This window comes from Heterodontus francisci, chromosome 15, assembly GCF_036365525.1.
Source record: "Heterodontus francisci isolate sHetFra1 chromosome 15, sHetFra1.hap1, whole genome shotgun sequence".
Lineage (NCBI taxonomy): Eukaryota > Metazoa > Chordata > Chondrichthyes > Heterodontiformes > Heterodontidae > Heterodontus > Heterodontus francisci.
This window is the reverse complement of record NC_090385.1, coordinates 57,424,746-57,437,146: the sequence shown is the minus strand read 5'-3', so window position 1 is coordinate 57,437,146 and position 12,401 is coordinate 57,424,746. Positions and strand designations below refer to the sequence as shown.

Below are 12,401 nucleotides of genomic sequence, written 5' to 3'. Positions count from 1 at the left end.
GCTCCTAAATACGACTCTATAAATTACCCATTGTTCTGTTATGTAGCAGACATTGGCCACACTGCTCCCAATCAGTCACGATGTTCACTGCCTTTCTAATTACTTTTCCAACAAATCGTGGAGTAAATTCACCTCTGGAGCAGCCAATGGACTAATTATGTCATTTTCCTTCTTTCATATGGCAGTAGCAAAAAACAAATCAAATATCAATATCTAAGTCAGATATCCAGGTCAAAACTTCTGGTGTAACAGCATGGATATTGTATAAAATGCCTGCCTGCAAATTTCCTGAGGTCAATATTCGATGATATGCTCCAGGATCTGATTCGAAGCTGCACAGCCGTATGTTGGGATGCTTTAATGTACTATCTGTGGAGGAAGTGGCAACATTTACCATGACTTGATGTGGTTGATGGTTGTGCACTGTTTGTGAAGAAGGTTTGAACATTCATGTTGTACTGTGGGGTTCTCAATAAGCAATCTGTTTAGTATCTTGCAGTTCTTTCAAGAATTTCCCCATTGGTCATCAAGGTTGTGGAGAGTTTGCTGGAAGGTATCGTCAACTGTCCAAAATTACCTAGATTAAAGCTGGGTTGATGGTACAGATTGACCAATTAATGTTGTCTATCATCAATATCGCCAGTGCAACAAATTCCAAGCTATTATGTTACATCAATTGATGTCTCTCAGGGTCTGATTGCACTATGTACTTTGTTTAGAAAGATGAACCCTGGAGGCAAATTCTACGCAATGAAAACGCAAATGATGTCCATCACCAATCGCGAACAGATGCTAAAGAAGCAATGCCCTCATCACCAAAATGTGTGCAGATCTCGGAGAAGACAAGGGAGCATGGTCAGTGCAGACTACCAAAACCAGAAGCAGCCCGACATGTAGCCAGCAATGGAATCTCACCAAAGGAGTGTAAGGAGTTACAGGACCAAGTGGTTGCTCTCGTGTGTCAGGTAGGGTGTAATCTTTCTCCTCAGGATCTTGTTTTCTTCATTAAAGCTAATCTGTGATAGAACTTTACTTACTGAGGAGGTGAAGGGGAACTTTAAAAAAAAAAAGTTAGCATCTGTGAAGAGAGAAACAGTGTTAATGAGCCAAATTTTACTGCCTTCAAAGATTTTCAGAGGTTGGGCCCAAAACCGGTTCCGAACCTTGTTGATAATGCTTGGCCGCCTGCCTGCGTGATCTTACCGGAGGCAGCTAATTAAAAACTGCCTCTTGGACTGCCATCCTGGACCAATGGGAGGGCCCACAGAGTTGTGCTGCCAGCAGCCCCACCAGGAAAGGTGGGCGCTGCTGTGGCTGGCAGGAGAATACAAGGGCGCCTCAAGATGGAGGCGCCCTGTGAAGATGTAGAAAAATATTTAAATAATTTGTGTCCACAGCTGCCAGGCCATCATTGTGGAGGGGGACCCCCTCCAGAGGATGGCCTGTGGCCGCAGCTGTGGACCTGCGGCAAAAGTGGCTCCGGGGCTCATGAAATAAATAAATAAATAAGGCTCACTAGCCTCTGGCGTGCTGCTGCGAGGCTGTTTCCAGTTACCTGGCGGGCTTCGCCTGCAGCATACGGCCCATCCGTCACTGGTAAGATCCCAGTGGCATCCCCAATCTGGCCCCAAGTGGTCAGTTAATTGGCTAACCACTGCTGTTGGGTGGGTAGCTGCTTCCATTGTTCATTCACCTCAGGCAAGATTGGCCAGAGGCAAGAACGCGTCGGATGGCTGACCCGATGCACCATTTTCAAAATTTCCTGCCGCCAAAACCATGTCTCTGCAGCTAGGGTTCCGCCCAACATTTCAGGTCAATGACCTTTCATCAGAACTGGGAAAAGTTAGAAATATAATAGGTTTTAAGCAAGTGAAAGGGTTGGAGGGGGAGGGGAGGGTAGAAAAAAAGCAAAAGAGAATGTGCGATAGGGTGGAAGGCAGGAGAGATTAAATGCCACAAAGGTTGGTGGTGCAAGGCCAAAGGAAGTGGTAATGAGACAAATAAAGAAACAAAAGTGTCTAGAGGATGTGTGAATGGCAGAATGCTGAACAGCTGCCATCCGAAAGCAAAAACTAGAAATAACAAGTATAAAACCAAAACCAGCAAAGAGAAAGGCAACAAAGTGGATGCAGAGCTTACAGGCTGGAATTGTTGAACTCACTGTGTCCGGAAGGCTATAAAGTGCCTAATCGTAAGCTAAGCTGCAGTTCCTCAAGCTTGTGTTGCACTTCATTGGAACACTGCAGTAGGCCGAAGTCAGAGTGGGAGTGGGCAGAGAATTAAAATGACAGGCAACTGGAAGCTAAGGATCATGCTTGCGGACTGCACTGAGATGGTGATATTAATTTTCTGTCTTTTTCCAATATGACAGAAAATATACATGTTTAGTTTAGTTTAGTTTAGAGATACAGCACTGAAACAGGCCCTTCGGCCCACCGAGTCTGTGCCGACCATCAACCACCCATCTAGACTAATCCCACACTAATTCCATATTCCTACCACATATCCCCACCTGTCCCTATATTCCCCTACCACCTACCTATACTAGGGGCAATTGCTAATGGCCAATTTACCTATCAACCTGCAAGTCTTTGGCTTGTGGGAGGAAACCGGAGCACCTGGAGGAAACCCACGCAGACACAGGGAGAACTTGCAAACTCCACACAGGTAGTACCCGGAATTGAACCCGGGTCGCTGGAGCTGTGAGGCTGCGGTGCTAACCACTGCGCCACTGTGCCGCCCATGTGATTTGTGCCACCATACTGAAACCTTAGCAGTCCGATTAGCAAGTGCAAAACATGCGAGGATGGCCAAATTTGTAGGCCTTTGATTCTAACTATGGCAGAAATTAATAACATTTAATCTGGAATGTGCCCAATATATGATTCATAATTCTCTTAAATATAGACAAAGCTCTATGAATCTGATTATAAGACGGAACGCAAAGACCGACAGCGCACTCAAGCTGAAAATGAAAAGCTGAGGAAGAAAGCAGATGAAATGTATTTGCAAATGAGCCTTCTTCAGCAACAGGTTAGTTATACTTCACTTATTCCACTTTCTCTCCATGGTGCAGAACATGGGTAATCTGCTTAACTTGCATTGGTTCATGACGAAGCCGAGAAGGTAGGCAGGCAGCTTGACTGGAGATTACTAATGGAACCAATCCAGTTTGCACAATTTCCATCAAGCTGTGGTCAGGCACCAACCAATTTCGCAAAGGGGCCTGAAATGGGCATTAGGTCCATTACAATGCAAAGCAGGGGCCTAACACCACTTTTAGCAGATATCCTGGACAACTATTTGGTGCCCTAACCATTATGGCATGCAGTGCACTTCTGGTTCAGAATAAGTGCATGCACACCATCTTATGCCCTTCAGCCTGAAAAACAAGCACTGCGTGATACAATTTCTTGGCCCTTGTGTTTATAGAAGTATCCCTCAGGTAAGACAATGGCCGGGATTTCACGTTGGGCGGATGGGAGCCAACCACCGACTTCTGCCTCGCCTTGGGACCCGACCCGCATTTTACGGGCCTCCAGGCTTTAATTGTTCCGAGGCAGGACTTCCACCCGCTTAAAGGAGGAAGTCTCGCCTCATTGAACTGCCGGCCAATCAGTGGGCCAGCAGCTCTTAGTCCTAGCAGCGCCACCAGGAGCGGTGGCCACTGCTGGGACTGCAGCCCAGCCGAAGACATGGAGCCAGGAAGACAGGTAGGTTTTTGTTGCCTTGCCGGGGGTAATCAGTTGGGCCCTGGTGAGGCAAGGTGGTCAGTTGGGGGGAAGGGGGACGTGTTGGGAGTGGTTGGGGTAGCAGGGGGCGGCCCTCCATCGAGTACCCTGTGCCCGATGAGCAGGGCCCCACCCCCGGGGACGATCGCAGCCACCTGGGTTTCACAGGCAGCTTTTCCTGGCTCCAGGATGCCCACTTACCACGCGTAAAAATCTGCATGGAGGTGGGCGAAGGCACTTATGTGACTGTTAAGTGGCTACTTAAGGGCCTTGATTGGCCAGGGGCAGCGGGCCGTTTTTCTCCCCCACCCTACGTAAAGTGGGGGGCGGAGGTGGGAGCAGGACGGGAAAGCCTCCCACGCCATGTTACGCCACCCGCTGCCACCATCAGGGTCATTGAGGTGGCGTAAAATTCCGGCCAATGTGTCAGAATGCTTCGAAAAATGAAAAAGGCCATTGAACACGAGTCAGGAAGGCATGCACAAAGCGATTTCCAAGAGGCTTTTCAAGAACAAAAAATTGGTCCCCACCACGAACTCCATGCCTTCGCCACTGACTTCATCCCTCTCCCTGGCAACTGTCTGAGGCTGAACCAGACCATTCCAAAGTTTGGTGTCATTTTTGACCCCAAAGTGAGTTTCCAACCACATCAACACCATCACCAAGACCACTTACTTTCACCTCTGTAATATCACCTGTTTCTGCCCCTGCCTCAGCTCATCTGCTACTGAAAACCTCATCCATGCCATTGTTACTTCTAGACAATCATTCCATTGCTCTCCTGGCTGGCCTCCCACCTTTCACCCTCCGTAAACCTGAGGTCGTCTAAAACTCTGTTGTCCATATCCTAACTCTCACCAAGTCCCGTTCACCTGTCACCCCAGTGCTCACTGACCTACATTGGCTCCCAGTCCAGCAATTTTAAAATTCTCATCTTTGTTTTCAAATTCCTCTATGGTCTCGCACCTCCCTATCTCTGTAACCTCCTTCAGCCCTACAACCCTCCAAGATCTCTACACTCATCTAATTCTGGCCTCTTGTGCATCCCTGATTTTAATCGTACCACCACTGACTGTGCCTTCAGCTGCCTTTGCCCCTCTCCAAACCTCCCTTCCTCTCTAACCCCTTTCTCTTCCTTTTCAGTTGCTTCTTAAAACATACTTTTATCATCTATCCTAATATCTCCTTTTGTAGATTGGTGCCAAATATTGTTTGATAATGCCCCTATGAAGTGCCTTGGGCTGTTTTCATATGTCAAAAGTGCTACATAAATGAAAGTTGTTTGAGTTGTTATTTAAGCAAGTCAAGGTAATTTTGGGAGATAGTTCAAGAGTTCAAATGGGCTAGAGATCACCTGATCTACTGTGATAGTAGAGTGGAGAGAAAGCAGAATAATCAGTAATCCGAAGTCAAAGTAATAGAGGATGCTAGCTGCAACATATAGCTGGAGATGTTATTACAGTCAGTCAGTTTAATGAAACCTTCCACATATGTGCAGACCACTAGAAAGAATTGGACCGTTCGCAAAGCATAATGTTTTTGTCATATCTGCAGGTTGTTATTGTAATGAGTACACAGAGAGACTTGCAACCACCATTACTATCTGATTACATAGTCATGAGACTTGATGAGAACCTGCACTCAGCATCTCTAATTTACTGGACACTTCCTCTGCAGTTTTAGTCTGCTTCTTCCTATAACCCTTGACAGGTTCTCCCTCAGTTTACAGTGGAGTTATCTCTTTCTCAACATCATTACTGTTTTAATGTCAGGAGTTTCTCAAGCTTCCCCCAATGAGAGTGCAAGAACAAAAAACATTTGGAAAAATAACTTGTTACAAAATAACATATAAAAAGAAAGCTTTCTTATCTAGGCCATGATTGTAAAAGAAGTGCAGAGGAGCCTCTTACACCCACGGCCTGTCCTTTGAAATGTGCTGCTGTGCCAGTGAGCAGTGCTGAGCTAGAGAACAATTGGCAGAGTAATCAGCTGCTCTTGCATTCAGCACATACTCTGCTGATTGGCATGGGAGCGTGTTTCCAAAGGCAGGTCAAGGCTGCCTCAAGAAGCTCTAAAGTCCATTATGGTACACTTTTAAAATAAATTACTGCCGGACCGTTGAGGGAAATTTAAAAGCTGGCGGAAACAGTAAGATTGAACATTTCAACTATAGCACTGCATTGAGGTTTGAGGATTTATTTCCCATGCCAAATTTTGGGCTAAATGGAGCTTACTGTTTATTGGAAATGCTGAGAGTCAGTTAATGGATTTTGTTTCTTCTCAAGCCTCTATGAAGTGCTTGAGGATGTTTTATTGTTTTGAAGACACTATATAAGTCCAAGTTGTTGTGTTGAACCAGTTATTATGGGTGTCCTCAAACTGCATTAAAATCAAAGTGTGGCCAGTCCCTGGACTGTGTCTGCATTACTTCAGTACTGATCCTGATGACATACACTGTAAATTGGCAGCCAAAGTACAGACAGTTTGTGAACCAGTCCAACCTTTGATCACTAACCAGGACCTTGGACAGAAAATGAGGAGACAGCATACATGCCTATGTTTTAGTAGTCACATACTTTCTGATAGGCACCAGTGTATAATGATTTTATTGTCACAGCTGGGCTGTGTGATGCGATGTCACAAAGGCATGCATTAGAGGGGGTAGTGCTTAGCTTGCTTTACAGTAGGCGTGCTCCCCGTTAATTGCACTACACCGCAGCACATTAAGGCAGACATTAATGGCATTTGCCATGATGCAATCATACTCCCACAAAATCATATGTCCACCAAGTGGGTGGAAAGCTAAGAGGGGCTTTCACTGAAAGACCTGTCACTGTGAATCATAAAAACTGTAGGAAGAAGAAATGTCACTTTCCTTGTCAGTAAAAGAACTGCAATTCTTTTATCTCCATTTCTTCAGAGGTTACAGAAACAGGACAAAGGATTGTATCATTGGTAACTTATTGAGCTACTTTTCGACTTTTATACTTTTAAAAGTATATATTGCCCACAGAAATATTTGAAGGAACCTTTGGTTATAACTTTTGGCCCTTATTTCTCAGTTTTCAGACCTCCCAAGGGACAGACATTTCCCCTTATTCAACACACAATAGAGAAATTTCACTGAACTTCTGACCTTGAGTCATGTAACCTGTTTTGAAGCCAGTGTCCCTTCTTCATTCCTCCATTCTTAACCAGATGCCTAATAATTAGTTTTTCTTTCATTACCAAGCATTGATGTGCTCCCATCAGAAGTAATGGGCTATTAATTATTTCTTCCTTTAATGTCTTTAAATGTTGTTCCACCTTTCCCCCTTAGACTGGGCAGATGACCCTCTCCCAGGCCCCCAACAATGCTACTATGTGAGCAGGGACTAAAAGATGTATAAGGAGATCTTCAAAGGACTTGTTTTCTGTATTATCCTCTTCTCCTTGAGGTTGTGCCTGCCTCCATTCAGCATTTCTCTCAGTTAACCTGATTGCAATCATGAACTCATCATGAGGGAAGACTTCAACTGTGTCAGCTATTATATAAGCGTAGTCACAGATGTGCTGCACACTGTGTGCAGACAATGCCTTCTTCCTATGGGACAAATAATAGACATACACTTTTTCATGAAACAACCCTTCAATACACCAACAGACTTCAACACTGGCAGAGCAGTCTTATTCATTTTATAGTTTGAAGAGTATTTCTTACAGGCTGCCCTTTTTAATTATTTTTCTCTATTTTGATACCTTGTGGCATTAGTGCCCAACCTAGTAAAATATTTTCCAAGGATGGGCAGTAATAACTTACCAGTGTTGATGGAGTACCATTATTGAGGAGGGATCAGTGCAATAACATACCCATTCCAATTTTTGTTATTTTTAACTATTGCAAAATATTTATTTGATAAGATCTACCTTTTCTGCATGGCTGGAATCATGTCATTAATGGGGAAGAACTACAATTTTATCTTAGCAACATTTCATGGCGGAACATCTTATGAATGTTTCTTCTGTGAAGTATCGTCCCTTGTATCAGGTACTGGAAGGCTGCTGCCACTTGCCCAATCTACCTCGACAAGAGAAAATCCTTCAGAAGAAGAGGGGATAAATTGGATCAGGGACTGAAATAGCAGAATATACCATGCATTGAAATGCTAACTCTGTGGTTTATTACTTTCTTAGCTCAAGATTTATGAGGATGACTTTAAAAGGGAAAGATCAGATAAGGAAATTCTACAACGTTTGCTAAAGAACAAATCGGAAAGTAAGGAGCCAGTTCTGGTTCATCGGTGCAACAATACTCACCAGAAATCTCCAGAGATTAGGAGAGTACCGTGTGGCAAGCACTGCGTTGAACGGCATACTGAATGTTCAAATCACCACAGGTGCAGAGGTGCAGAAATTCAGGCAGAGCCGTACTCCATAGACTATCATTAAAGCAAATGTTTGGAAGAAGACACACATTGACAAGAGCGCTGTCAATGCTTTGGAAGACCTGTCACACCAGTGTGTCTTTATTCACAAATGAACCAAAAAAATCCTTCAAATTATTTATTAGCAAAATAATAAATTACCTAGTCTTAAATGTTTTAGAAATTTAGACATTTGAATAAAAGCTGACCTTTCACTATAAAGTACTGAGTGCACATTAAACTGTTGTTTTCTGTACAGAGAGAAGTTAGGTAATGATACATTTTCTGTAACATTTAGTATGTAAGTTACACCTCTATGTGAGATTCATGCCCACATACAGGACAGCAATTTAAACACATGAACGCATTAACATGTTTGTATACAACTTCATTATCTCTCATTTTATAAATGGGTTCATATAATGCTGTAGTTAAAATAGCAGACTGAAGTATGTTACATGAACACATTGATATGTTTGTTACTAATATCCCTCAGCACAATTTCAAACCAAATGTGTGACTTCAAAACAATGTATTCTTAAAACAGATATCATAAAAGTCACGAATGCTTTTTACATGTGGAATCTAAATCTAGATTCTTCTGTCTTTTCATTGGCTAAAAGGAGTCAACAGATACCACTCCTGAATATATAGGATACAGTCACATTTTCTCATTTGGTCAATAGAAAAAATACTCACTTTCTTGCTCAAATGGGTACTGTATATTGAGTATACATAAATATTACAGGCAGTTCAGCATCATTCCCAGTAAAAGATTTTTCATTTACTTCTATGGTTTATTTTGAGCCACAACAAAATGGTGACATCACAGTGCTGCTGATTTTGTTTATTCTTGGAGTGAAAATATTGGTATCAGATAATTCCGTGGTTTCAGACCCATGATGAAATTGGGGTAGAGTAAGACAGATCTGAAGCCGAGTCCAGCAGTCTTCCAGACTGTCATAAAGTTGACAATTTCATCCAACTGTCCATCATTCCTGACAAACTGCACTTCCATGCTTCTTTAAAACATTTAGTGCATCACACCTCTTCACAGAATACAACACTCATCAAATGGTGACCTGGGACTACAGCACTGTAATTTTGAAGCCAAGTATATAATTTGATTTCCAAAACTGACCCTCACACACCGATTTTGCATGGGGTTAAATTCCATAGCTTTGGCCAGATTTCTAACAATTCTGCTTAGGGCTACTGCTGGAATTGAATTGGCTAAATCTGTAGAACTGACTAGCACAGTGCATTGGCAGCTTCCTTCAGCCTCTCCAGGTAGGACCACCCTAATCATGACGGCAATGATTTTCAGTGTTACCTGGAGCGAAGTGAAAGAATGTTATACATCTAGTGACTAATCAGGCTGACAGGTGAATCAAAACAGCATCCTGGATTACTTCAGACCTCCTGGCTCACATATCTGATTGTCAGAGTTTGCTACAGAGGACCATTCAGTTCCATCTCCTATCACCAGACTTGAAGCTTAAGAGTCAAAGAGGATAATTTTTTTAGTCATTAGACAACTGATTAACATGAGTTGAGCTTTGCTAGGCAACAGTAGGATACTAGGATGTCACAATAACTAACACAACTCTCATCATAAGATGTTTGAGTTAATTGCCACCATCTTCCTGACTACAGCATGGATCACAACATTCTCCATTGAAAGGGGGTCCACCAGTTGAAGGTGAGATTCAGTAACGACTGTAACCTAATCAAGGGAGGCACCAAACTTTGGATACATGAGCATGTTTGCATGCCTGGTTTCTAGGATATTCCTACATAGTTGTCACCTGACATTTCCTCATGACCCATATGAGACACCTGCCTTCAAAGTGACCCAAACTATACAGGATAGTTTATGATATGCCAGGCACCTTGATATTCTAAGTCCTGTGCTATATTCCAGGCTTATTTGTCACCAACTAATTAATTAAGATGTAAATTGAAGTGCTTTGGCAAAGAGATGTGCCAGACATGAAGCTTATTCATTCCTCAGGTGCTTAGTGATAAGGCCAAAGCTTATCTCTCAACCTCAACAAAAAAATGAACAGGTTATCTGGTCATTGTCACATTGCTGTTTGTGGAATCTTGTTGTGGGCAAATTGGTGCCACATTTCCTATATTACAAAAGTGATAACACTTTAAAAGTACTTCATTGATTGCAAAGTGCTTTGGGATGGCATGAAATGCACAATATACAAATGCAAGGCTTTCAAATTTGAATGAAGCTATGTATTTTATATTGCTAATTTTATAGTATACTTTTACTTTTCATTCATATATTTACACATATATAAACTATTTTATATTATCTGCTTTTTGGGGAAAGGTTAAAAAAGGGGTAGAAATTAAGAGCTATTTGTGAAAAATCTTTTTTACTTGGTAGCCTTTTGTGCATCATTTTAGAATAAATAGGTGAATGACTGTTAAAATAGAGCATGAGAACTTTTAATGGCCATGTTAAGAATTGCGCTGAGAAATTTTTATCCCATAGTTCTCAACAGCCATGCAGAACACAATCAGGTAGAACGGAATTTTTGAGTTACTGGGTTGTCCCCAGAGTAAAGTTTGTAACTTATAGCTAATACGACTCCATTAGGAGTAAATACTGTTTGGTTTCTTCCAGATATTAATAATTTAAGTGATTGCTAACTTATTATGGGATGAATTATATCAATCAGAGGAAGAAGCAAGGAACTCACACCTAGGCCTTAATCTGGTGTCTCTGTAAAGTAGGCAAAAAAGCTAATTTCGACACCAGTCTTTTATAGCTTTGTGCATACAGTGCTGATTCAGCTAAATGTTTAAAAAAACTGATATGCTTGATCTTTCCATTATATGCAAATTCCACCTTTAGGGTGCAAGCCCATTATGGTATTTGTAAGGAGCTAGGTGATGCAGGTAAATATTTTGTCACTTCTGCTGCCTTATTGAAGTATGTGCATCTGATTCATGGAGATCTCAAAAGAAATTAAACATTTGCTGCAAAAACATCTTGTGATATAAATGATGATCAACAGGCATTCCAAACTGGCAGAAGAACATTAAGCTCGAAGAATATCTGATGTATTAAAAAAAAAAGAACTTGATATGTTTAGTACACTTTAGGCAAATCACCTCTGGTTCATTTCAATTCTGCCATGGAAGCACCTTATATTCTTATTTGTTCTTGGTCAGAGGATGCTATCTTAATATAAAAGCAAACCTGATGGCATTTTCACTCTGACTAGATAAAACTGTCATGATTGCTATTAGATTCTGAGTCTGTACAAAACTAAATACATGTTGAAATAAAGTATTTTACTGAAAAGATGTCAATTTAAATATTTTAAGAAATATGGTACATGGGCTTTCATCAAGTTTTATCGTACTTATCTGTTGAGTGGCAGAGGCTGGCTGATTTTCCTCTTCCCTACTCTCCTGTCCTTGTATCATGGCAAGATTTATTGTGCTGTGGAGGAAAGAGTTCTTTCATGCTGACTTCTAACAGGAGAAAGTGAAGTGTTGTACCTTCAGTGTATTGCCACTAACCTAATCTTCCTAGCACAATGCAGTTTGTGCAGTCCTGGTCTATACCAGAAAAAGTACCAGTGGAACATGTTGGTTAACACCTCCAAGGCACACCTCATGGTCGAGGTGTATTGAATTTAACACCATTTGGAGTGGGGGTCGGGGGAGCACTGCAGCATAGTTAAATTTAATGATTGCTTAATGTATTTAATGTATTATCTTACTGTAAAATAATGGTGCCTTTAAATGTTTATGTACCTTATGAATACAGCCATTGCAAAACAAATAGCCATTCTTCCAATTTTACAATAAAAAGCTATTCTAATAACTTACTGATTTTGAAATGCTTGCTGGAGATAAATTAAAATACAAACAACAGACGTTGAATACCACGTTTTACTGGTATTTGTCATATTTTCCAACTTTTTTTGTCCTCCCCCCCCAATTTCCTTCCTTTTATTTATACTAAAGACACTTATCCATGCTGAGGTATGGTTTCATAAGGGCCAACAGCCCTTATTTATTCCATTCTTCATCTGTGAGTGGTGGTAGTGAGTGATAGCAAGGTATTTGCCTATGGGTTTTGTTACCTTATTGAAGAAATCAATAATATATCAAACAATCTTGAGCTGACTGTTAGCTAAGTATTGGGTTCTTTATACACATGACTAGATGACTAACACGACTCCAACTGCTCCATTGCCGGGTCCCGTCGGGGTCGGGTCAGCTAGCAGGCCTT

At 41.7% G+C, this 12,401-nt stretch overlaps 1 protein-coding gene across 2 annotated transcripts in view; it reads left to right on the top strand.

The window, feature by feature from the left end:
- The window catches only part of si:ch211-153b23.7 (TNFAIP3-interacting protein 3), a 42,499-nt gene extending 30,509 nt beyond the window's left edge, over nucleotides 1–11,990 (top strand). For both annotated transcript variants that reach the window (XM_068047584.1, XM_068047585.1), the window contains 3 exons: nucleotides 720–965; nucleotides 2,908–3,033; nucleotides 7,905–11,990. In XM_068047584.1, coding sequence (XP_067903685.1) covers nucleotides 720–965; nucleotides 2,908–3,033; nucleotides 7,905–8,159 — 627 coding nt within the window. In that variant the 3' untranslated portion in view covers nucleotides 8,160–11,990. The remainder of the gene's footprint in view (nucleotides 1–719; nucleotides 966–2,907; nucleotides 3,034–7,904) is intronic.
- The last annotated feature ends 411 nt before the right edge of the window (nucleotides 11,991–12,401 follow it).